This window comes from Aotus nancymaae, unplaced genomic scaffold (assembly GCF_030222135.1).
Source record: "Aotus nancymaae isolate 86718 unplaced genomic scaffold, 86718_ANA_hifiasm-v0.15.2.pri h1tg000021l, whole genome shotgun sequence".
NCBI classification, from domain to species: Eukaryota; Metazoa; Chordata; class Mammalia; order Primates; family Aotidae; genus Aotus; species Aotus nancymaae.
In genome coordinates this window covers 15,436,000-15,463,021 of record NW_026988433.1, presented here as the reverse complement: position 1 = coordinate 15,463,021, position 27,022 = coordinate 15,436,000, and the positions used below count along the sequence as shown (strand labels likewise).

Below are 27,022 nucleotides of genomic sequence, written 5' to 3'. Positions count from 1 at the left end.
TAGATACATCTGCAAATGAATCCTGACAATTTGACACATGTGCAGTAAGGCAAATTGCTTACATCCAGGCTTTATCTTCTGTGTTAATTTCTTGCACATTGAGAGAAACTTACATCTGGAATAACTCCCCTCCCATCAAAGAGAAGCACCAGGAAGGCTGAGGACTGGGCTCCCAGCTTCCTGGAAATTCACAGGACAGGTGTGCAGGGCACAGAAGGACCCTCAGTCTCCTGATGCCACACAGTGGACTTTTCTATAAAGACGTGATATACTAAGAAAGATACAACACCACTTATGTAGGCATCCTGCCAAGGACGTCTAGCCTGAGTCCAGCCAGGAGGAAACATCGGCAGACCCAAATTGAGAGACATTCTATAACTGACCCCTCCTCTTCAAAGATGCCAAAGTCATACACAACAAAGAAAAAGGCCAAGAAACTGTTCTAGCTTGCACAACACCTAAACACAATATGTGACCTTAGATTCAATCCTGTACCCGAAAATAAAAATTGCTCTAAAGGATACTATTGGGGTGATCGTTGAAATTGCAGTCTGGCAAGATGAAAATACTGATTCAATGTCAAGTTTACTGAAATTGGTAACTCTATGTGGTTATGTAAGAGAGTATGCAGCCTGGTCCCAAATGGTTCAGAAAAACTAGAGAGAGAAAGAGAAAGAGAGAGAGAAAAAAGCAAATGTAAGAAAATGTTAAAAACCGCTGAATCTAAGTAAAGAAGGGCACAGAAGTCCCCTGTGTTGTTCTTGCAACTTTTCTATAAATTTGAAATTACTTCAAAATGAAAGCTTTAAAAAAATGGTCACGTAACCCAGGGATTCTGAAATGCCAGCCTGGAGAGCTTGTGAAAACTCAGATTTCTGGACCTCTCCCCAGAACTTCTGATTCAACAGGGCTGGAGGGGAAGAGCAAGAATCTGCATTTCTAATGAGCTGTGGGATGCTGCTGCTGCTGCTGACGGTGGTCTGGAACACACTTTGAGAACCCCTGATACAACCTCGTTTAAATTGTGACTGTGACCATCAAAATAACTAGGCAGAAAGAGTTAAGCTGGCTGCTTCTGGGAAGCAGGATTGAGGGGGTGGGGGACAGTGCAAGAGATCAGTGCTTTTCTTTAGGAATGTTCTGTAGCATTTTGTTTATTTCCAGGTTTATATATTATAATGCCTGCAAAGCATCCATATCCTGCCTGGTGTGTAGCAGGTGGTCGGCACCCATTAAAAAGCTGCTGGAGCCTGAGTTTCTAAGAGATGGCAGGCAACGTGGTGCCTCCTGTGCTTGCTGAGTCCCTGAGGGAAGAGGAGATACCAGCACCAACCCCAGCACTTCCATTTGCTCATTCTTGGGGAGCAAAGTCCTTTGGGTAACTCCAATAGGATATATACTTTCCCCTTGGAATTGGCACCACTAAGTCAGGTCAGACCCAAACTGTTCAACATATCTTCCAATTCTGAGACAAGATTGCGGTTCAGCCAGCAAACTTCTGTCAAGACACGAGCCTCTCCTCTGTCTCTTCTGGGAGGTAATGAACCTTGGCCTTAAGCCTCATTAAACCCCATTATATAATCACCCCCATCCTGAGTCTCTTTATAACCCTTCCAGTGGCTGCTTTCTTGGGAGCAGGCAGCTCAGCTCCATCAGTCTTCATTGCTACCTGCTGCCTTCCTCGACAAACTACGCTTCTGATTCAGCGTCAAGGTACACACAAGGCCAGGGTATCAAAGGAGGGTCAACTCTCTCTTAGCTTGTCCCCAGGACAAAGAGCAGGAGTTGCTTAGAGAGAGATGAGCAGAGGGCCTGCCGTCTTTCAAGACACCTCATGAAGGACAATATTTCATAAGACCCAGTCTTTGTGGTCCAGCTGGTGCCACTATGACCAAGATGGGGAAGTTCTGGAACCATCAATCACTTGCTCCCCTTCGTAGCTGCTGCCCTGAAGTGTTTGGCCCCTATGGGCAGCTAATAAAGAAACACCCAGAAAACTGCAGGTGGCAAAATTACTATGTCATTCCTCATCTTCCACGAGAGATGTCCAGGATAAATGAGTGGCGGGAGCTGCCTGCAGCTTGTCATTCTGGCTACTTTCTGCAACTGCCTGGCCCCTACGGGGATGGCTGCAACCTGAGACAACAGATCCCTAGGATAAAACAACAGAGGATAGGAGGAGCAGCAAACGGTTGGTCAATATGGGTGATGCTTTCTTTTTCTTTTTCTTTTTTCTTTTCTCTTCTTTTTTTTTTTTTTTTTGAAACAGAGTCTTGCTCTTGTTGCCCATGCTGGAGTGCAATGGCGCGATCTTGGCTCACTGCAACCTCTACCTCCCAGGTTCAGATTCTCCTGCCTCAGCCTCCCGAGTAGCTGGGATTACAGGCGTCCGCGGCCACATCCGGCTAATTTTAGTATTTTTCATTTTTGTATTTTAATTTTATATTTTTAGTAGAGACAGAATTTCACCATGTTGGCCAGGCTGGTCTCGAACTCCTGACCTCACATGATCTGCCCGCCTTAGCCTCCCAAAGTTCTGGGATTACAGGGGTGAGCCACTGTGCCCAGCATGGGTGCTGCTTTCTAAGTGAGCCCAGCACACTAACAAAAAGGCATCCTTTGAGCAAGGCTGTCACCCACAACACGCTCCACCAGCAATGCAAGGGCTTCGGAGAGAAAACCTAAGCATGTTCAGTTCCTTACACGATGAACAAGGAAGTTTTAATAATGATGACATTGCAATTTCATACCCTAGCATTTTGAGTGGAGGGTTCAAAAGGACTGTAAACTTCACCTCTCTCCTGGCCTTGTGACCTTGGGCCAACTGCTTAAACTCTCTCAGCCCCAGTTTCTTCATCTGTAAAATGGGGATAATAGTAGTACCTACCTTATAGAGGATGATGGAGCTTAAATGACATAATAAAAGCAAATTGCTTTGTCCCATGCCTGGGACATTGTCAACACGATACGCGCCAATTGCTATTATGACCATCGTTTTCATCATTGTTACAAACCACTTCATCATGTAACATACAGCAATAGCTCCCAAAGTCACCCTTTATTGAGACTCAGCGCTCTAAGTACCAGTCCGCATGCTAGGGAATGTACATGCACTTCACGTTTTACCCTCACTGCATCATTGCTGGGTGGAAAACAGACTGAAGAAGTGAAATGATTTTCCCAGTGACTTAACAGCATCTAGTTGCTTTAAACCCGAAGTCACTTCCACCAGCTGGTAACGAATGATGGCAATCATTCCTTCCATCTAGGTGGCACTCTTTAATTCTAAAGTAGCCTTTCTTTAGGAGATTTAAGACAGCCTGACCTCCATCCACTGGGATCAGAAATAGACTACAAGGAGACCACAAGCTTGTAGATTGGTGGACTAAAGATGGTCCATGGTGAAGGACACCTAACCAAACCACCAGAGCATGGTGGCTCACCCAAATACAATGCAGAGTAAATACAGCAAGGATGGAGAGGTAAGTCCACTGCTCTCTATTTCTCTGGGAAGCAGGTTCATTTGAGTCAGGATCTCCCATGGTGAACAGAAGCATCTGATGTCTTTCATTCTAGCCCTGCTTGATGAGGCTCTGAACCCCAAGGGCTGGTGAACCTCGGAGACAGATTCCTCCATCAGCAAAAGCTCCTGCCACTCCCCTCCCTCCCTGTCCCCACTTGCCACTCCCAGACCAGAGGAGTAGGGTAAGTCCCAAGAAGGTGACATCCTTCTCACAGCTCACTCAAGGTGGCTGGGCACCCTGAGGTTGTGAGGTTCGGCCATGCTACAACCAGATCTGCCTAACGCCATCCCCAAGTGTTACCATCATGAGGTAACAAGATGGCGTGTCACCACCCTTCAAAGCACAGACCAGAGCTAGAGCCGACAGTGACAAACAGGCAGACAAACTGAGCCTGGCAGGGGTGTAGCCCCAGGGGCTCCCTTGGCTGGATCAACAGGAGGAATGCGGCCACCAGGGCCCAAAGGCAGGGAGTTCTCCTGAAATTCATGGTGGCAGGGGAATGGGAACCATTACAAATAAGGAGGAGCTGGCACCTGGTAGCTGTGTTCTCCCAACCCCAAGCCCCACCCAGAGTCCCCAAAACCAGCATTCTGAAAGAGTCAAAGGTTTGCCTAGAAACACTCAGTGGGTAGACCTCAGAGTCACTGAAATGGACCCTCAGGAGTACATCCCCCTGGGGAAACTGAGACCCAGATAGAGAAAGGAACTTGCTGCATTGAACTTCAACTCTGTAGGCTAGATTGGATCTGGATTCACAAGGGACCCCATGGACAAGATCATGCACCATTTTGAGCCTCAGTTTCTTGATCTGTAACATGGGAATTTTAGCACCTGCCTCACAGACTGGGGTGAGTCTTACCTGAAACAGTGCAGCTGATACACCAGGCAGAGACAGAGGCCACACAGGTAACTGGCAGCAGCACTGAGATTCCAACAGAGAGCATCTTAGTTCCCAAACTGCAACCTGCCCACCACACCGGGCTGCCTCTGTTTCTGTTACTTATTAGAATCAACAGACAGGGAAGTGGTCCCTAGGATTTCAGCCAGCATTTGGGTTACACACTCATTCTTCCACTGAGACTCAAATGCTATCTTTCTTCTTTCTGGGAGATCAGAGAGCAACTTCTTTGCATGCAAGCACCAAGACTGTCCCAGGGGTAGTTGTGCTCCTGGTGCCTCTCAGTGCTGGGAGCTGCCTTTTAATTATGGACTTTGTTCCTGTCCACAGGCAAGCAGCAGAAAAGGTTTTCCTCTTTGGTGGAGACCAGGGCAGAAACGAAAAGTTAGAAGCCACAGTGAATCCTCAAAAACTCTTTGGTACAGACAGGGGCTCAAATGTTTGAGTCTGTTTTTTCAAGCAGGAGGGAGATGTTTTTACTTTGGCCAAAACTAAAGTGCAGAGCAGTGGTCAAACCCCTGGAGGGGGCCATGCTGACATTCGCTCATAGGATGGCGATGACCAAGGACAGATGGCTGCTAGAGGCAGCCACCCAGAGTCATGCCAAGGTAAATGCCAAGCACTCTTAGGGCCATGGGGAAGTTGGCAGGGGGGGTAAACTGCAAGGCATTTAGCCATAGAAGCCCCAGATTAACCATCAGACCACAGGCTGTAAATGCTTCAAGAATAAATCATCATCATAAAAGCCACCATTTATTAGGCACCTGCTGTGTGCTGGGAACTATGCAGAAGGCTTGGCATGCAGGAACTTATCTAATCCTCGCCACCATGTACAAGATGAACCTCTTATTATCCCCATTTTACAGCTGAGGAAACCGGTTCAGAGGCTTTGAACTCACTTTAGGTCATGCACAATTGCTTAAAAGTAGAATAACTGGGGTTCAAACCCAGGTATCTCTTCCTGGCTGTGACATCTACCTCATCTGGCTATCGCTACACACTGGACATGTCACTATCTCTCCTGTTCCTCATTGACGCTCATGCAGCCACTCTCTTTGACTACCATGCAGGCCCACCCTCATGAAGGGTGCTCTTTCTGGCAGTGATTTCTCTGGACAAATTTAATAAATTGGCCTTCCGGTGTGGACCTGTGAGTAGTGGGTGCTATTTTAGTTTGCTAGATTTGGAGCCTGCCTAGCCTGGGCAGTGAGACAAGGCAGTCTCTGGACCATCTCCTGACTGATATCCACATGGATCATCAGTCCATACCTTCAGCTGATTCCTACCATGGATGCGCCATATATACCTGTGGGCTATAAACCAAGCTCACCATTTGGCCCCAGCCTAACCATCTAGGTGGATGTTGGATATTACATGTGCCTTTTTTTCCAGGCATGGAATTAATAGATCTTGTCGAATTCTTAAAGTGTAAGAACCCTTAGGTAAAAGTAATGAACAGAACCCCACATTTAGAGAAAGCATTCTGCTGGGTATTTAAGGGGTCATGGTTGTCAAATGATGTGTGATGTGTCAGAAAGAAACGAATTCAAATCCCAGCTCAAATCCTCAACAGCTGTGTGACTTTGAGCAAGTTCTTTGATGTCCCTGGGCCTCAGTTTCCCCTTCTGTACAGTGGGAACAACCCATCTGCACGAGGGATTGCTGCAACAACTAGATGAGACCCTCCCTGTGAGTGATGAGCACGTATCAATGCTCAGTGAACATGTCTTATCATTTCTCAGAGCAACAACACAACGTGCACAGCCTGTGGCTGAATTAAGGGCCAGGGGTTATTCTTCCACATTCTCAGAGCCCTTCCTTCTCTTGAGCAACCAATCAATAAAAGCTGCTGTCTTGGCTGGAGGACTGGCTGGGTTTTATTCAGGGGGTCTGACCACATCTGTGCCTGTTCAGCAAATCGGGCCTCTGGGTAGAGAAGATTAAACACCTTCTGAAACCTCAGATCTCCATCCTCAGAAAGTTCCATTTCCGCTCCAAGTAATAACCACTCTGTCTCCAGCAGAAATTCGTAAGAACAGAAAGTAAACCACTCCAGGCCATGCTCAACCCCATTTGAACCCAAATACATCTTTGAGATGTAAAGGTTACATGTGTTGACCCGAGTGGGGGAAAAAAAGGCAAAACTTAATCATAGATGCCTTAGCCATAGCGGCCAAGAAAAATCCTGTAATCAGGCAGCTGAGAGACGGCAGGGAGGAGGGAGAGAGAGGGCAGGTGCTTCCCTGAATGCCTGCTTGCTTTCCTCTATCGTTCCTTCACACCTGAGACCAATGACAACAGCCAGTCAACCTCCCCAGCGTCAATTATGTGCCCCCTCCAAAACCATCCAAATGGGCGTGAGTGGCATAGGCAGATGGGGGGACCATGGGCAGAGGATGGATGAAGCTCTATCAGTGAGCATTTCACAAGCCCCTGAGATAAAGAAAAGAGAGTTTGCACCTGGCGCAGAGGATAGGAGGTGCTGGGGAGAAGGAGGTGGCACAGCCAGCGTCCCCAGTGCAGCCCAGTGGGTGACTTACTTGCAGAGAAGTTGGCCTCAGTGTGAACAGGAGGGGTGGAAGGCAGGAAAGGTGCGTGTCCCACAAAGAAGGAGCGGAGGGAGCGCTCGGACAGCAGCGGGGAGCGCTGCTGGGAGGGGATGTTTTCGCAGCTGCCTACGCTGCTGTGGATCTTGAGGTTCAAGGGTTTGCTCTTCTTCTTGGCTCTGAAAGGGAGACAGAAAAAGAGGAAAAGGAAGTATATCCATAGGTGCACAAAGTTACAGCCGTGAAGCCCAGCCTTGTGTTTCCCATGAGGGGTCCAGAACCCACAGGGAGAAATCAGAAGAGCCCATAGGCTTTCAGGCAGAGACGCAAGGGCTGGGCAAAAAGGGTTTGCCTCTCACCTCTAGGTCCCTCTAAGAAGCTCATTCTACACTGGGGCACAAGCAAACATTTCAGCCATTCTTTTTTGCCCAGCTCCCTAGAGACGCTCTAGAGAGCCAGGGTTCAAGTTCAGCTTCCAGCTCCAATCCCAACCCGTGACCAAGCTGCCCATCAGCTATTTGACAGAAACAGCAAATCTCAGGCTGTCCTCAAGTGAGTCTAGATCTGTGCCAAGGTGGCATTCACCATCTATATGTTTAATCCCCAAATCCACTGCCTTTCCTCCAGGTAACAATAATTAGTGCACTTCTGTAGATGTTAAGCCTGATGACTTTCAGGAGATCTAAGTAGATTAAGCCTTTGGTAGGACCCCAGCGCCTCTTCTGGAAATGCTTCCTCTTGGTCAGGACTTCTGATGCTGGCCTCCTTCTTCCCAGCCCACCCACAGCTCTCTCTGGTTCTTGGTCTATTGCCTACCAGGAGCCTCAGACAGTGCCCACCTTAGGAGTTCAGGAGGGAGGGTGCTCCCCCAAATCACAGGCTGGATCCTATGCTGTGCCTCACAGGCAGCTGCAAGGGATCAGAAGTGTGTTATAGAGAAGGGACCCTGGGTGCCCCCGCCCTTCATCGCTGTGCCTACCATAGCAGCGTTGCTGGAGGAGAGCAGGTGCAACTTGTAGGAATTACTCTATCTTGGGGCTGGACCCCCCAGATTCAAATACTGGTCTTGCCACCCCTGGGTGAGTCCATTAAACCTCTCAAGCCTCAGTTGTCTTGCCTACAAGGGTCCTTCTTTGGAGAATTGTGGAGAGGATTAAACAATGCAGGTAAGTGAATTAATACGAAGTATAAACATGAATTGTTACTATTATTATATTATGAAGATCTGTCTGATAGTTCCTTCAGAAGAACGAATCTGCAGCTAAAACCAAGTGAAAGCTTCTGGGAAGTTTGGTTTCACTCTTGGGGACTCTTCAAGACTCAGGAGATTGAATGATATTCTTGTAGACTCTATGCCCAGCAAAGTGAGTCACGTAGAGCAGCAACTTAAATATTTGTTGAAGGATCTCTAAATGGTAAAAGGAAGGAAGGTAAAGAGGAGCTCTCCCAGGGACTCTTCAGCTCATGGCCTTTGATCCATGGCCGGTTATGGATTCATTCAAGAGAAGAGAGAGGGATGATGTCTGATCTCAATCCTACACACAGGCACTGGCCTCACCCCACCAGCAGGTAAGCATCTGCCTTCTGCCTACAACATGGTGCATTCATGGCGTTCCCTTACACAGAATCGTAAAGGTAAGGAAATGTATAGGTAGCTCACCAAAATGGGTAATGGTATGATATTTAAACAATTAATTAATAGAAAAGCGTTATGAGTGCTAGTAGCCATCAGAGTTAAGCTTATGACACAACTTGAAACTATCAAAAAGAAATACAATGTATACAGAAGGCTGAGACTAACTGTGCCCTCAAGAATGGAGGTCACAGCCTGGGCATTTCTTAGTATAGAGGTACCCTGTCCAATAACACAGCTACTTGTCCACGTGAGCACTTGAATTGTGGCAAGGCTTGACTGAAACAGGCTTAGAATGAAAAAAAAAGGACAATACCTTACTAACAATATTTTTTGTATGCATCAAATGTTTGGGTTAAATAAAATACATTGCTAAAATTTTAAAAAAAAATTAAAAGAGGGCTGAGTACAGTGTCTCACCTCTGTAATCCCAGCACTTCGGGAGGCCAACGTGCGAGAATAGCTTGAGGCTAGGAGTTTGAGACCAGTCTAGGCAACATAGCAAGACCCTGTCTGTATAAAAAACTTAAAAATTAGCCAGGCGTCAAGGTATATGCCTGTAGTCCCAGCTACTCAGCAGGCTGAGGTGGGAGGATCACTAAAGACCAGGAGTTTGAGGCTGTAGCGAGCTACGATTGTACCACTACACTCCAGCCTGGGTGACGTAGTGAGACCCTGTCTCTAAAATAATAATAATGATAATAATAAAATTTAAAAATTATAACAAAAGTGAGGGCCTTGGCAATTATTCACAGTCAGATGCTGAAATAAATAAATAAATAAATCCCAGGGTATTTAAGATTCTTTTTGAATTGTTTCTTTTTTACTTGCCAACAGTTTCTTAGGAGGTGAAATTATTCCATTTCCAACAGGACCTCTCACACTGAGAAAAAGATGGAAAGGAGACAGTAAAAACAAGGACTCCAGCCAGGTGCTGATTAAGCTTTGATCTGAAACTGAGAGATACATCTCTGAAATTATAAGCATAAAACATAGACATTAAAGATTTTTCAGCTTTATCAAACAGGAGGCTTAATCATCACAGTAATAGCAACAGCAGCTACTGTTACTGCTGCCTTCATGTGAGTGCCAACCGTCTCCTAGGGACTGTATCAAGTGCTTTTCATATATGACCCACTTGCCATAGTAACCTTAGGTGGGAGACGGTGTTATTACCCTCTCTCCACTGATGAGGACACCAAAGCCATGAGGAGAGAAGACATATGGGGAAGGTGATGCCAGCCCTGAAACCAGGTAGTGTGGCACCAGGGTGCATCTCTCAACTGCACTCACACCAGACCCTGCCTGTCAGTCCCAACCCCTGAGAAGTTTGATTTGGGACATGCTTAGGTCAGAGGCACTGGAGTGGCCAAGAAACTGAGCCCCAAATCTTCAACTTTTGCTTCACCCACCTCTTTTCTTGGAACCCTTTCACCAGAACCACCCAGAAACCCCATGTGGATATTTCCCTTTGCCCGCCTCTCTCCAGCACTGAGCCCTTTTGCTCTGGTGTAACTAAAGAGAAGAATGCTGTAAAGAGGAAGGAGACGGGGCAGGGACCCTGGAGAGTCCCTGTTGAGTGGCCCCCACGGAATGGCAAAGCTGCCCCTTACAGAGTGTTTCTACTGTTTCTCTCCCTCCTCCACCTGCTGAACCCTACACATACTCCATGGTACAGTTCAAATGTTACCATGCGTAAAGTGTCCTCACTAAGGACACTTTATTGAGATTGAGACTAAGGACACATCACTTATTGAGATAAGCGTATCTCAATAAGGGTTAGTTGGACAGAAGGGTGGATAAAAAGATGGATGGATAGAAGAATGGAAAGAAGAAAGGAAGGGTGAAAAAGTGGAAGGATGGAATTGATGAAGGACAGAGAGGATGGGAGGATGGGAACACAGATAAAAGGAAGGGAGGAAGGGGAAGGAAGATGAAAGAATGAAAGGACAAATGGATGGAATAAAAGTGAAAATAGGAAGATGGAAGAATAGATGAAGAAGGAAGGATGGAAAAGGGAAGAATGGTAGGATGAAAAAATGGATAGAAAAAAGGGCAGAAGAGAGAATAGGAGTAAAAGAAAATGAGAGAATACATGGCTATTGGACCAGAGTAGGGTGAAGAGAAATCCTTTTTTGCTTCCTACCCATCAAGGAAGTCTTCGTGGACAGGATGTGAGGTTCATGTTTTCTATCTACCCTCATTACCAAGGGATGGTCAGAGGGGGAAAAAACAGACAGAAATGACTATTTCTGATGACTGTGACCATGTACTTAAGATTTAGTGAATATTTTGCAGTATATCCCACAGATGCAATTAAAAACAACATTGTCTCCCATGATCTTTGTAGGACATTAGATATCTGTCACACAGATGTCTCATCTGGAAAAGAGGTGGCATAAAACCATGGAAAAGGAAGCCCCATCTTTCTAGGGCTGTATCAGACCTGGGTGGACCATGGTGCTTTCTGGATGGGCCAGCAAGTCAGGGCTCCCTGACAAGGTAAGCTGTGCCGAGGGCTGGGCTGAGCCAAGGCTGCACGTCTATATTAGGGAAAGACACCCAGCTCCAGGTCATCACTCATGCTTAGGAAAAGGCATTTGTTTCCCAAGTACAGGAAAAGACTCTTCCACTGTTGGAATCTGAGGAAATTCTTCCCATTTTTCAGATGCCCAATTTACATAGAGTGTCAGAACTAAAAGGATCCTGAGAAATCCTACACTGTTGTTGAATGAGTTCATCACTCTCCCTCTCTAGCCCCATCGTTCTGGTCCAAGCCACCACATTCCTCTCTCACCTGGGCTGCCGCTGCCTCCTCGCTGGAATCCCAGACTCACTTTTATTTGGTTTTGTTTTTGCTTTTTTGTTACATTAAGGTGAAATTCACATAACGTAAAATTCACCATTTTAAATTGAATTGTTCAGTAGCATTAAGCTCATTCATAATATTGGAAGACTTCAATTTCTATCTAGTTCTAAATGCTCACCACTTCAAAAGGAAAGCCTTTACCATTAGTCCCTCCCATTTCCCCTTTCCTCCAGCCCCTGGCAACCATCAGTCAGCTTTTTCTTTCTATGGATTTGCCTATTCTGGATATTGCATATAAATGGAATCCTACAAGTCTTTTGTGCCTGGCTTTTTCACTCAACACAATGTTTTTGAGGTTCATCCATGTTACAGCACGGATTAGCACTACATGCCTTTTCATGGTTGAGTAATTGGATCCCACTCTGGATTCTTGACAATGTATTCTCCATCCAGCAAAGTGAGGCTTTAAAAAGTATATGTTATATCATGTCACTCCTCTGCTTAAAGCCCCACAAAGCTTTCCCATTGTTTCCTCCTCCTGTGGTCTATAAAAGCTTCTTAGGACCTTCCATGCCCACCCTCCAACTTCTTGTGCCATCTTGGACTCTAGCTGCTCTGGTCATCCTTCTGGTCCTTGATCACACCAAATTCTCTACCTCAGGGCCTTTGCACATGCTGTTCCTGCTGCCTGGGACATTATTCCCCATTCTGTTTGTTAGTGGTATGTTACTCATCCTTAAGGTACAATTTCCTTAGAGATGGCATCCTTAACTCCCAAACCAGCCAGATCTCCTGGTTACACCTGCTCCCGGCACTGCCTGCTTTCTCTTCTTAGAATGCATCCCAGCTAGAATTCTGTATTTATTTATGTGGTTACCAGAGGAATGTCTGTCTCCCCTAGGGCCTGTGCCCATCACACAGAAAGGGCCTCTATCCTCAACATTTAGTGTAAGGCAGGGACCCAAAAGCTGAGTGTACAGATGCTCACCCTAGCCCACGTATCCCATCTCAAGCAAGGACGATGCGGCATCTTCTATTTGGGGGAAATTCTAAAAGAATGTGACCCAGTCTCCATCTGCAAGTCAGAAGGGCTGGTTTAGCAGCATCTTCCCAGTTAATTCCCAAGTATGGGCTCTTCAAGGACAGAAACACAATTTCTTTTTCTTCCTGACAATCTTTTGTGAGCCCCTGGCCACCTTTGTTATAGGTCTGGCTGGTGGTTGCACATTCAGAAAACTGAATCGATACCCGTTTACCAGCCCACCTCTCCCTGGCTTCATCACAGAGATCATCAAGGGAAGCCCCAAACTGATGTTTAGTCTTTGCACCATTTCCTCTTCCCAAAGTGTGCTGGGGTCTGAGTTAAACAGAGCGGCTGGCTCACATGGCCTCAGCTTCCTTGAGCGTATGGTTGTGTCCCCTTGAACTCAAAAGCCTTCACCCAGCCAAATCCCTCAGCATCTCATTAACTGTGTCTGGAGCATCTGGCCCAGCCAATTGGGAGGAAATGGCAGGGCTGGGAACCAGACACGTTCCTCATAAGCCTGCTTTGAGGACGGGCAAGAACACACAATCTTGCAGACCACTCTGTACAGCAAAATGCTAATCCAGTAACCATTTCCCCAAACAGGAAAAATGCCCTCTGGTCTTACACAGGGCTATGCTATATGAGCTGCCCCATCAAACTGGCCCTTTTAAATCCTTTGCCGTTGGGCTGATCCAGTGATCCAAGAGGAGGCCTCCAGGAAAGACCCTTTTCAAAATCAAAGAATGCACAATGTTCTGGGGTGGCAGAGCTTACCAGCCCTTGGCTCAGCTGCTCAGAGCCCAGGAAAGGAAGCTGTTTGGAAAAGCAAAGCCCCATGAAGTCTAACACCAAGGGGATATTCACTGAGAATCTGCTCTGTTCTTGGCCACAGGCGACAGCTCTCATTTCTGGCTGGAGCGCTCCCCAAGCATCGTATTAATCAGCCAGGGCCCTGGCAAAAAGGGGGCATGGACAAGCCAGTAAAATAGCACAAGCTGCATTTCCCTACGTGTGGAGGAATACGCAGTCCGTTTAGAGGAGACATGGATGCATCTTTTTGCATTTTAATAGTTAAAATTCAAGAAATAGAATTTGCATGTCAAATACATAATTTCATAGCAATTATTTTCTATATGCAAAAGATACTAAGAAGGAGAAAAGAAGGGGAGGAGGAGGAGAAAAGAAGGGGAGGAGGAGGAGAAAGAAGAAAGAGAAAAAGGAAGACAAAGTAGAAAAAGAAAAAGTGAAAAGAAGACAAAGGAGGAGGAGAAGATGTTGGCTAAAAAAAGTTAAGTAAACTATAGTATAGATCCCACCCAAATGACTAAAAATAGACTGACAGTTACAAATGTTGACAAAGATATAAGGCAACCAGAATTCCCCTAAAATCCTGGTGGGAGTGTAAATTGGTACAACCGTTTTTGAAAAATGACTTGGCAGTATCTACCAAAGCTGAAAGTAAGCTCTAATCCAACAATTTTACTCCCAGGCACGTACCTAACCAAAATGAATGCCCATGTCCGCAAAAAAGACCTTCATACAAATGTTCATGGCAGCATTATTCATATGGTCAAACAAACACTGGGAACATTTCAATAGCCATCAATAGTAGAAGGGATAAATAAGTCATAGTGTACAAACACTGTGACTTGAATTCTCAAACACACAACATCTGAGAATGACACTGACAAGTGAAGGAGGGTGCCCATCATCAGGATAGGATGATGATGCCAGGCCTGGGAGGCATGAATCCTTCCTCGAAGAAGGGAGCATACAACAACATCTTCAAAGGCATCCAGAGAAAAGGTGTGCAAGGAATACCTGGCAGAAGTGCCCCTTCTCTCCACACTGCGTTTTTGGTCTTAAGACATTCTCTTGGTTCTCACCATCAATGCATGTTATGGGCTGAATTTTGTCCCCCTCAAGTTCCTATGTTGAAGTCCTAACCTCTAGGACTTCAGAATGCGGCTGTATTTGGAGACGGGGCCTTTAAAGAGATGATTAAGCTTAAATGACATCATCAGAGAGAGCCCTAAGACAAAGAGAGAGGCCTGAGGAGAAACCAACCCTGCCGACACCTCAATCTTGGACTTCCAGCCTCTAGAACTGTGAGAAAATACATTTCCATTGGTTAAGCCCCCCAGTCGGCGGTATTTTGTTATAGCAGCCCTAGCAGACTAATACAGTACACTCGTCTCAAGGGATTCTTTGGCAACATAACTAGGACAAGAAAAATACCTACCACTTTTTATGGGATAGTTACCAGGAGCCACACACAGGACTGGCCACTTCATGTTATTCTTTTTCTAGCGGTGTCTGAATTTCTTCATTTGCTCTCTATCTCTGCCAACTAGAATACGAGCTCCATCTCAATCTTGCTTAGTAATGTTGTCTCCAAGGCCTAGGAAAATGCCTGGCACACAGCATGTACTCCAAACCTATACTTTGGATGAATGTACAAGTGAATATTAACATCAAGCCGTGCAGGCAGTTCCATCTTACAGTTCATCTTACAGATGAAGAAACTGAGTCCCGAAAGTATTGAGCTTCATGTTTTTGTTTTCTTTTATGAGACAGAGTCTTGCTCTGTTGCCCAGGCTGGAGTGCAGTGGCATATCTTTGCTCACTGCAATCTCCACCTCCTGGGTTTGAGCCATTCTTCTGCCTCAGCCTCCCAAACAGCTAAGGTTACAGGTGTGCACCACCAAGCCCAGCTAATGTTTATTTTTCTGTATTTTTAGTAGAGATGGGGTTTCACCATATTGGCCAGGCTGGTCTTGAACTCCTGACCTCAAGTGATCCACCCACCTCAGCCTCCCAAAGTGCTAGGATTACAGGCATGGGCCATCGCCTGTAATCCTAGTACTGAGCTTCTAACCCAATTTGTGCAGATCCAGAGCCCAGGCTCCCACAACTACATAAGTCTCCATCCCACTCTGGTGCCAGGAAGAGGATATCCCCCCACACCCCCTACCAAACATCCTCATGTACTAGAAGTTAGGATTCAGGGGCTCTCTGGGTGATACCTACATGGCTTCCTCCTCACTATGACCCACGACCTTGACCACAAGGAGATTTGGGCTGAAGAACAGACTGAAGAAGCAAAGGAGTTTTTCTCCAGGTACAAAACAGAACTGCTGAGGTACCCAAAAGGTGTTACCTACATCTGTCCTCGCAAACCAAGCTCCCATGACACAGGATCTGGCCTGGGAGGAACATGGTTCCCTTAGGGTCATGGGATCTGTTTGGGGGTAATGCAGCTCTCAGAGAGTGATCCAAGTAACACCCAAGGGACCTCTGTAGTGCAAAGGCAGGTTTTCTGTGGGTGAGGACAATGGACAACGTGATGATGTGGGCAGCAGGGACTGAACGCCGAATGGCCCTGGATGATGGTCCTGCTCCCTTGTACCAGCTGTGTGGTCTTAGGCAAGTCACTTCTCCTTTCTGGGCCTGTCTCCTTATTTCTCAGAGAGGGATATCGCCCAAGTGTGGTGATGGTCACATGAGACAAAATCTGCTGAGGGGTCTGCAAGGGGTGGGGCATTGCATCGATGGGAGATGCTGGCATCATCCTCTGGGCATGAATCTGTATTGTTTCTGGTAAATTTCCTACTTCATGAAGGCACATGGCCTAAACTCTGTTTCCCCTGTCTCCTTTCACCTTGAACCTGCTCTGGCTCAGCTTCTCTGTGCCTTCACTCTCCTCAGACCCAGTACCGTCTTCTCTCCACGTATCCTTAAAGGATGAACTCAAGTCTGAGCTTCTTTGAATCTTCCAGAACCATCCAACTTTAGGTTGCTATCACCAGCACTCCATGTGCATCAGCACCATGCATTGAGCATTTCCTATGGTCCAGGTATCAGCTCTCCATGTGCATTAAGGTACTAGAGTTATACCCATTTCATAGATGGGGCAACTGAAGTTCCAAGAAGTTATGCAGCACTTGGTTAAAAATTCAGCACACACCAACCAAGCACACTCTAAGTGTGATGCACTGTGTTCTTATACTTCAGGGGTCAAAAGGGAAATAGAAAGCAACCCTGACAACCCATTGTCAGCAACCCTGATTTGTACATCACATCTGCACCAGCAGAGACTTGGTCATGAAGGAGGAGTCTGTTTGACACCTGCTATAAGGCTATGGGTGTCTCAAGACACAACAGAAATCTCAAATCAAAAGTGATTAACCAGTACCTGATTCACCGAGAGTAGGTCACTCATGCTGTCTTTTAGCCCATCTGTGTGTGTAGAACTCAAGAATTCCTGGGTTGTGGCTAGGACATGGTTCTCCCTTGGTTCTCAGGAAGATTGCCTGGTGGTTTGAACTGGGCAGCTCTAAGCCAGGTTCTTCTAGAACAGGGGTTGGTAAACCATGGGCCAGCCAATGGCCAGATCCAGCCCTCACCTTGTTTTGGTAAATAAAGTTTTCTTGGAATACAGAAATGCCCATTCATTTATATACTGTCTATGGTTTATTTTGCCTGACAATAGCAGGTTTAGTTGTGACAGAGTTGGCATAACCCCAAGCTGAAATATTGATTATCTGACTCTTTATGGAACAAATTTGCTGATCTCTCTTCTAGACTATCTGTCCACAGATGTTAGCCAAGAGCAAACTTTTAAGAGAGCCTGCTTTAAGGGTCTGCTTGGGATTTATTTTCCCTCAAGGTACAGCTTCTCTCTTGACCTTCTGTGTCTACATAATGAACATTCTCTATTCCTGTTCACTTTTCTCCCCATATCCCTGAATTGTATGCCACCGTGACTGCATTATGGGGAGGGAAGTGAATAGGAACGTTCTTTAGTGATCAGTATAAATCCCTTTGTCTAAATCTCTGCTGTTCTACACAGATATTAACATTTTAATTAAAGCAAGACAAAATTAAAAATTCTCCTCTTCAGCCATTACATTCACAATTCAAATGCTCAAAAGCTACATATAGCTAGTGGTTCCTGCACTGGACAAAGCAGATAGAAAACATCATTTCCAACATTTCTTTTGGACACGGCTGCTCTAAACAATCCCTGCCCCCAGTATTGAAGGGTGAGATGATCCATTGTTCTGCAATTAGATCATTTGCTCCGTCTCCTCTCTCTCTCCCTTCCTGACTCCTCTGCAAGTCTGGTTTTCACACCCCTCCCAACAATAGTGAAATTAACTGTGCTTAGCAAAACACTGGAAGCAGCCAAAATAGGCATTATAGTGGACTGGCGGATTAAATTATGGTAATTCCATTTGATAGAAACTATGTAGGTGTTAAAAAAGAATCTGGAGAGACAGCACACCAACATTTATTATAAAGTGAAAGTGGGAGGAGAAATAAAACAATAAATATGGTAATTGGATTCCAGCAATGAAGGAGGCAGACAAGAGCTATACTTTCCTTGGGCTTACAATCTGATGGGGGAATACAGATAAACAGATAGCAACAAGGAAATGCTACCTAAGAATAAGAGCTACCACCAGGCGTGGTGGCTCCAGCCTGTAATCCCAGCACTTTGGGAGACCGAGGTGAGCAGATCCCTTGAGCTGAGGAGTTTGAGACCAGCCTGGGTAAGATGACAAAACCCCGACTCTACCAAAAGTACAAAACTTAGCCAGACATGGTGGTGTGCACCTGTAGTCCCAGCTACTAGGGAGGCTGAAGTGGGAGGATCGTCGGAGCCCAGGAGGTGGAGGTCGCAGTGAGACAAGATCATGCCATTGCACTCCAGCCTAGGCGACAAGGCCAGACCCAGTCTCAAAAATAAATAAATAAATAAATAACAATGATAAGAGCTTCTAAATCGAGAATTAAAATCCAGTGATGTGGTAGTGAGTAACTGGGTGGGAAGGCAGAGCTGGCATTTTAGCTGAGACCTGAATGTTAAGGAGAAGCTGATTTGAAGAAAGAAAGATCAGTCAGTGAGGCAGGGGGAATGTTGCAGAGTTTACAGAGGCGACTCAAGGCCAGGACAGGGAACCTCAGAGTGAGTGATGATGAGAGGGGCAAGAGTGAGGTCAGGAGGCAGCAGGGCCAGATCACTGCGGGTCCTTGTCAGGAGGTGGGGTTTTCTTCTGAGAGCCTTGGGAGGCTGTTGGGGGACTTTAAGAAGGGAGATAATGGAATTGGATTCTGCTTTTAAAATATCACTTTTAAGTCTTTAATCCATCTTGAGTTAATTTTTGTATAAGATGTAAGGAAGGGGTCCAGTTTCATTTTTCTGCATAGGGCTAGCCACTTCTCCCAGAACCATTTACTAAATAGGGAGAAACAGAAACCCTTTTACACTGTTGGCAGGAATGCAAACTAATTCAACCATTGTGGAAGATGGTGTGGCAATTCCTCAAAGATCTAGAACCAGAAGTATCATTTAATCCAGCAATCCCATTACTGGGTGTTCTATTATAAAGACACATGCACACATACATTCACTGCAGAACACTATTCACAATAGCAAAGATATAGGATCAACCCAAATGTCCATCAGTGATAGGCTGGATAAAGAAAATGTGGTACACAAACAACATGGAATACTATGCAGCCATAAAAAGGAATCAGATCATGTCCTTTGCAGGGACATGGACTGAGCTGGAAGCCATCATTCTCAGCAAATTAATGGAGGAACAGAAAACTAAACACCACACGTTGTCACTTATAAGTAGGAGCTGAACAATGAGAACATGTAGATGCAGGGAGGGGACAACACACACTGGGGCCTGTTGGGAGGGCAGGGGGAAAGAGAACATTAGGATAAACAGCTAATGCATGCAGGGCTTAATACCTAGGTGATGAGTTGACAGGTGCAGCAAACCACCATGGCACACATTTACCTATGTAACAAACCTGCACATCCTGCACATGCACCGCAGAACTTTTAAAATAAGATCACTTTGTCAGATATGTAGAGAGTTGACCATGGTGGCAACAAGAATGGAATCAGGGGATCTGGAAAGGAGGGTGTCGGAATCACGCACGCAAGAGAGAACGGTGGCTTGGAGCACGGTGGAGGTCATGAGGGTGGAGGGAGCGGACTCAACTGGGACACGGCTCTCCCAGGACTTGCCAGCAGTTTCAACGTGTTGGGGGTGAGAGGCAGAGGAGTCAGATGCCTCCTAAGTTGAAGCTTCACATAGATGCACTGTCTTAGATACACATACTTATGTATCAACATTTTCTGGAAAGACAGGCAAGAGGCAGTTGGCAGGTGAGGGCTGTGGATTTGGGGAGTAGATACTTTGTTACTTTTAGGTTTGTCTCTGCCATTTGAATTTAGTAACAAGCATTCTTTTATAAGAATAAAACACAATTTTTTGTTATAGTAGTCATATATTAAAAGTATATGACATGTACTAATTTTTTTAGCCTGGAATGTTTTCTTTTTTTGTCAAAGGAAAAAAATTCTAGAAAACAGAAAAACAGACATTAAATAACAAGATCAACTGCTATTTAATATTTCAATGATGTTTCCTTATTTTTTCAAGAAGTTACACATTGAAGATCAAATTTGAGATGGATTTTTGTTTCCTAAATGGCTGCTGTAAGTCAGCTGGTAACTGGTATCTTGGATTTAGATGGCAAATATGAAAATGTAGTTGTGTATAAATTCCTAGAAATAAAACACATATATACTATACCTACATAAATGTATATATTATACATATATGTGAACATTTACACCTGAGAAATACGCAAGACGTTCTAAAAACAAGATAGTGCTTAATTTAGAGATAAAACTTCACTCAGTGACAAATCATCTCTTGATACCTAACAGACCTTCTACCAAAGCTTGATTTGAAGAACCAATGAAATGTTCCTTAAACGCATCTTCCCCTCTTGCCACTGCTTCAGATACAGGGCAAGAGAGGAATAAAGAAAGAGAGAGGAAAGGAAAGATGACCTGATGCAGAGGTTGCCAAATCTTTTCTACAAAGGGCCAGAGAGGAAATATCTTTGGCTTTGCAAGTCACATGCTCTACTGCAACTCTCCAACTCTGACTTTGTAGCAGAAACTCAGTTACAGACAATGTGTAAGTGAACAGGTATGACCATGTTCCAATAAAGCTATTTGCAAAAACAGGCAATGGGCTGAACTTGGCCCTTGGGCTAGATAGTGGGCTGGGTAGTTTGCCAACCACTGTTCTAATAGGATCTAGACTTACACGAAAGTAGGGAAGTGAAAACAAAACACTGAGAGTAGTCTCTGAACCCCACTTTCCATCACCGGCTCCCCTGGAGCCCTCATCTCTGCCACTGGGACTTTATCTGGTGTCTCTCCTTTCCTCATCCTTACCCACCCCTCCTGGGATGAGTTGGGTCTCCTCCATAGCTCTGATCACAGTTTTGAGGTACACATTGATTTTTCTGATGATTTGATGAGTATGGGTCTCTCCCTCTGGTTTGGGAGTGCTGGAAAGGCAGGGGTTGTGTTCAACTTCTTTCTGGCTCCCAGCACCCAGTGCAAAGCCTGGCATATAGTAACAGCTCCATAAAAACAGTTTAAACAAATGCGTGCAAGTCCAAGCATTTCACTGCACTATTACATGAACGCCATGGGCTTTCCATGGAAATAAGCGGGGAGGGGGCAGCACTCCAGTGGAGCCAATTTTCTTCGATGCCATGAGAAAGGCAAGGCCGGCACCCACCCTATACATATTTTTCCAATAGGAAGCATTTACTGCATAAAGTGGCTATGTGGGGTTTAGCTGGCAGGAAAGGTAAGTGCCTGTACTAGCCCACCTGGGGGAGGGAATTCCAATTCTCATACAAATGCCTATGTCAGCACCAAGGTCCCTCTGCCTGAGATGCCAGGGGCCAGGCACTGTGCTCAGGACACATTATCTTATTTGGGTTTGGAGCAGTTATGACTTCCATTTTGCAGTTAAGGTTACTGGCATTCCCAATAATTAATGTATGCAGATCACAATTCAGTACAGGCTGGAATGTGATGGCAGTTCTGGCTGTTTTCAAAGACAGTTCCTAATCGCTCTATTAATTCTACCATAAGAGTTGATCACATATATTCCCATTTTACACGAGGTATCTGTGCAAACAGGAACTTCACCAGGTTGTCAACTTAAGGGTTAGCCAGGGAGAATCAATCTTGGACTTGCAATCTGCGAGGGGAGGGGTAGAGGCTGGTCTCAGCCAGTTCTTTAACTGGACACAGACAATGTTGCCTCTGCCCCATGGAATAATCCAGAAGCCCATGGCTCCCTATTCCGGTGAAGACCCACTGCTCAGCACAGCCCAGCCTCCTCCACCATCCCCTGAGCTCATTCAAACAGCGACCCGGACTCTGCCTCTTAGCCCTGATCTGTGTTGGCATCCAGGCCCGTTGATTTTCCTGCATCCCTGTGATTAGTGACTAATCTTATTTTTTTGTTCCTCAACCCATAAATCAGTTACAGACCAAATATTTACACAGGCCATCATTTCCGACTGAACCAGAGCTCATGACAGCCCTCATTATTAAAAAGGATGACTGATTTTGGGCAAAGATTTCAAGGCCATGTGGCTGGATGTTTTCTTTTAGGCTTCCTTCCTCCTCCCCTTGCCTGAAGAAAAGACAATTTCCAAGATAAATTGATGCAGAGGTCTGCTCTCGCTGTCTCCCCGGGGCTGATGGGATGTGGGCAGGCTTCCGTCAACCCAATAAGTGATGCTCCCTGGAGAAATGGCCAGTGCTAGCTTCTTCCCACATCTCCTGGCCTCCCTCTGGGGCCAAAGAGCAGAACAGGGAGTCATTTGACTCACAAACATTCTACGAAATCAGAGGCTTTAAAGAAGACAGCAGAGGGGAGGGGCCCAGAAGAGGAAATAGCTGCACCACATGACTCATGGGGCAGGGAGTGGTTTGGCCTGTCCAGGCACCCCACCCCTGGGCCCCCCACAAGAGGCCACATGTTGAGTGGATAAGATCACTGAATGGAGAAGCAGGAGGTTGAATTCCTGACCTAGCTCTGTTGTTACCTAAGTTACCTTGGACTTTGATGCTGATTCCCCTCCTGTAAAAAGCAAAGGTTTGCTGAAGGTCCCTTTCTATGCCTTTTTTCTTGGTCCTAATTATGACAGCTGCCATTAATTTAACCCTTACTACATGCCTGGCTTTGTGCTAAGCATTTTAGAGGCATCAGCTCATTTTATTCTTTTTTCTCTTTTTTTGAGACAGAGTCTTGTTCTGTCACCCAGGCTGGAGTGCAGTAGTGCAATCACGGCTCACTGCAGCCTCAATCTCCTGGGTTCAAACCATCCTCCTGTCTCGGTCTCCTAAGTAGCTGGGGCCACAGGCACACACCACCACACTTGGCTAATTTTTTTTTTTTTTTTTTTTTTTAGCAGAGATGAGGTCTCACTACGTTGCCTAGGCTGGTCTTGAACTCCTGGGTTCAAGTGATCCTCCCGCCTTGGTCTTCCAAAGTGCTGAGATTACAGGCATGAGCCACCATGCCTGGCCTCATTTTATCCTTTATGATGGGATCTGTCATCTATAGATGAAGAAACAGAGGATCAGAGAGGCTAGGTGACTTACCTAAGGTCACATGGCATATAAGGGGCAGAGCCAGGATTTGAACCTGGTTCTATCTGACTCCGAAGGTCTTAATCCCATAATATATCACAGACTCCTTAGGACCTGGATTTGCTTGGAACACCTTCGAAAAAAGCTTACTGTCATCTGGATTCTCAACATTCTAGCATCTCCATAGGAAAGCACCCAGAGTCAGTGTCAGCAAACAGAGCATTGATCATTGTCTACTCAGGTGGTAAGCCAGTAAAGACCCTTCTCTATGTAAGCAGGAGGTCAGCTGGAAATATTTTACTCAAGGAAACTGATTGTTTTGCCACCTATGGAATATTTCACAGATGCTTCCTTTATCCTGGGAAAAAATAAACGGAGAGTGAATCCTTACAAACATGCCTAAATTGGAACATACTTCAATCTATGATGCTATGGGATCCACAGTGAAATCCATCCATCAGAGCCCAAGAGACAGATAACAAACAGCATCTACCAGTTCCTGAGGGCTTGGAGAAGACTCAGAAGATGCTGGGGCTGCCTGGCTGGGTGCCCGGGGCCAGTTGCTTAACCTCAGTGAGCTCTCAGCTTCCTCGCTTGTAAAGTGAGGGGCTTAGAGCAATTCATCCTTAAAAGCTTATCCACCCTCAAAGTTGTGATTCTGTGATGCTGCTCCCTCTTCTCTAGGCTTTCAGCATGCCCTTGAGAAGGTCAGAATCTGTGTGGCTTCAGGTCTTCTTATTTATACAACGGGATAACCTCTCCTGCCTCTTTGTCTGCCCTTGCTTCTGTGGGGGCAAATGAGTCAGTGTGAGCTCAGCAGAAAGCCCAATTAAACACCAGCAAGTATGATCCCACCAGTGTGGAATTTCCAATAACTCAGTCGTGGCTCTCCTACAGTGACTCCAAGAAACAAAGTCTGAAACCCTTTCTCCACAAGAGTTTGAAGAACTGTTGCCTGAAATTAGTGGGTTTCTTCACAGCCAGGCTTTTGATGTGCTTTCAACTTTTGCATCCAGCATGAACTTGTTAGGGCAGAAAATTTGCTTATTTGGGATCAAACAGTATAGAGGGTGGGCTTGCTGCAAATTGTCACTTAACATGTTCATCTATGTAATTATTCCTGCTCAGCTGGACTCAGAGATTTCAACATCTGAGCCAATAGCCTGTACTGCTGGCTTGCAGAGGACACTGGTATTGTGACCATCCAGCATTCACTCCACTCCACCTTGGGGAATTCTCTCTCCCACTCCATGAACAACTTTATTGGGGATGTCATGTAGGGGACACTGCCTTCCCCTAACTCACCAGGTGCCAATCAGACCAATCAGACCAATCTGACTCTCTCTGGGGAATATGAATCTTGAACGGTATGACACAAGGTGGAAAAGAATATTTGAAGTTCAGTTTAATCTAGTGTTGGCTCCTCCCAAAATCAAGTCATTCCTGCTACTTAAAACCCAAAGACACCTGGATCCTGCGCCTTTCTGAGCCTGGGTCTCCAGCTTTCCTGTCAATCCTGAGAGTTATCCCATAATATCCCAAACAAGTCATTTTCAGCCTAAGCTTGCTAGAGTTGGCTCCTGTTGTTTGCAACCAAAGGCCTCATCTTTAATGTATTCTGAGACATCTAAAGCTGAATATCCCTTTAACAAAAGGTCTATTGGCTAGGCGTGGTGGCTCATGCCTGTAATCCCAACACTTTGGGAGGCTGAGGTGGGTGAATCATTTGAGATAAGAAGTTTGAGACCAGCCTGACCAACATGGCGAAACCCTGTCTCTACTAAAAAATACAAAAATTAGCCAGGTGTGGTGGCGGACACCTGTAATTCCAGCTACTCGGGAGGCTGAGGCAGGAGACTCGCTTGAACCTGGAAGGCGGAGGTTACAGTGAACCATCACACCACTGCACTCCAGCCTGGGTGACAGAGCGAGACCTTGTCTCAGAAAAAAAACAAAACTATTGATTTTTTTTCACTAAGTCAAACTAAGTACCCTCAACTCCGACATTTCTCAAGTCCTTTAGGGGGGAGTCCAGAAATCTGCATTTTATCACTTTCCAAAGATCACTTCAAGCTCCCCAGAACCACTCCTCTGCATCATAATTCTACATCGATGACATCAGCCAGCGTCCAGTTGGCAGGTTTGACACCGGCTGATGCTCTGGAGCAAAATACTTTCCACATGCTAGTGTCTGCTCAGGCCCTCCCGGAACCAGACTCCAAGGCCTGCAAGTTTAGTCCATAGAAGCTCGATTAGGGTTCCAGTGTGCCAAAAGCAAGGAGAAAATGTACTGCCAAAGGGCACTCCCCAGGATGGCGTAGGGATACAGCCGCATAAGCCATGGAGTCATTGCTGCTGTAAGTTTTGAGGACGACTCAGATTCCTCCATCTTCCCCACTGGAAAAGTCCACAGTGTTTATGTCAAACTCTAGACAGACACCCCAGTGACAGCCCAACTGATCCCCTTCTTTCCTTCTCTCCTCCCTTCCTTTTTCCTTCCTTGCAAATGACACATGCATTACACACATAGTAGGTATTTTTATTGTAAAAGATTCACACACACAGTCAAATTTGGAAGTTGCTCCAACCCCCTTCCTCTCACTGTCTGTCTCAGTGTAAACTCTTCTAGCTCTTTGGTGACCATAACTACCTTATATGAACATACAATGAATATGTCCAAACATTAAATAAATGTACGTATACATATTTATGTTTATATTTATTTCTCTTTGTAGAAATAAGATCATACTATATGTGCTGTTTGGTAGTTTGTTGTCTTCAGAAATCAATGTATCTTGGAGTTTTAAATATCTGTTTGTGTAGACAGGGGTCATCCACCAAAGGCCGTGCCAGGTGCAGCAAAGCAGAAGATGTCTTAATAACAGAGTGATTGAATAAAAATATGATACATCCATATTATAGATCACTATTTAGTCATTAAAAGGAATGCGGTAGTTCTACAGCAGGGGTCAAAAAACTTTCTCTGTAAAGGGCCAGATAGTAAATATTACAGGCTTTGCAGGCCATGCAGTCTCCATTGCAACTACTCAATTCTGCCTTTACAAAAGCAGTCCTGGGAATTATATAAACAAATGGCTGTGGCTGTATATTAATAATACTTTATTTACAAAAACAGTCAGCAAGCCAGATTTGGCCCAGGGAGGCATGGGTGGACGACCCCTGGTCTACACAAACAGATGTTTAAAACTCCAAGACACATTGATTTGTGAAGAAAATCAACTGCGTAACAACACATATAGTATAATCAGATTTATGCAAATAGAAATAAATATAAATATGTATACATGCATTTATATAATCTTTGGACGTGTTTATATTGATACGAGGTAGTTATGGTCACAGAAAAAGAGCTAGAAGGGTTTATACTGAGAAAGACAGTGAGAGGAAGGGGGTTGGGGGAACTTAATTTGACTATGTGTGTGAATCTTTTACAGTGAAAATGCCTACCATGTGCATAATGCACGTGTAATTTGGAAGGAAGGAAAAAGGAAGGCAGGAAAGAATGAAGAAAGATGGAAAAGAGAAAGAGAAGGAAGGAAAGAATGAATGGAGGGAGGGAGGGAAGGAGGGAAGAAGACAGAAAGCTGTGTTCCAATAAAACTTTATTTACGGTTGTTGATCCAAGATGGCCGCTTAGGAGGAACTCGGGAATGCAGCTCCGAGAGAAAGCACAGAGGGTGAGTGGACGCCGTATTTCCAGACTGATTTTTACTGCCCACAGACCAGGAGATTCACACGCAGAGAAGCCACACGGGTCGCCAGCGCCGCTGGCGCCGCTGGCTTGAACGGCGCAGCCGCTGGGCCGGCACCCTGAGGCAACGGCTCACTGTACAAAGTGAGAGAGTCTGAGTCCCCTATAAGCCAGCAAGGGGAGCTGAAACGGGGAGCCAGGCCAGCGCCACGAATCTCAGAGCCGCGGCTTTAGCCAACGCAGCGGCTCCGGAGGCAGATCAGAAGAGACGGTGTCCCCTCTTACCCAGCAAGAAGACCTGAAACACAACTGAAACCGGGACGGTCCAGCTCTGTGGAGGAGGGGCGTTCTCCATAGGCACCCTGCTGTTCC

The 27,022-nt window shown here is 45.6% G+C and overlaps 1 protein-coding gene across 2 annotated transcripts in view; it reads right to left on the bottom strand.

Moving 5' to 3' along the window:
- Positions 1 to 27,022, bottom strand: part of KSR2 (kinase suppressor of ras 2) — a 517,853-nt gene that overhangs the window by 200,371 nt on the left and 290,460 nt on the right. For both annotated transcript variants that reach the window (XM_064379757.1, XM_064379758.1), the window contains exon 5: positions 6,963 to 7,147. In XM_064379757.1, the coding sequence (XP_064235827.1) occupies positions 6,963 to 7,147 (185 nt within the window). The remainder of the gene's footprint in view (positions 1 to 6,962; positions 7,148 to 27,022) is intronic.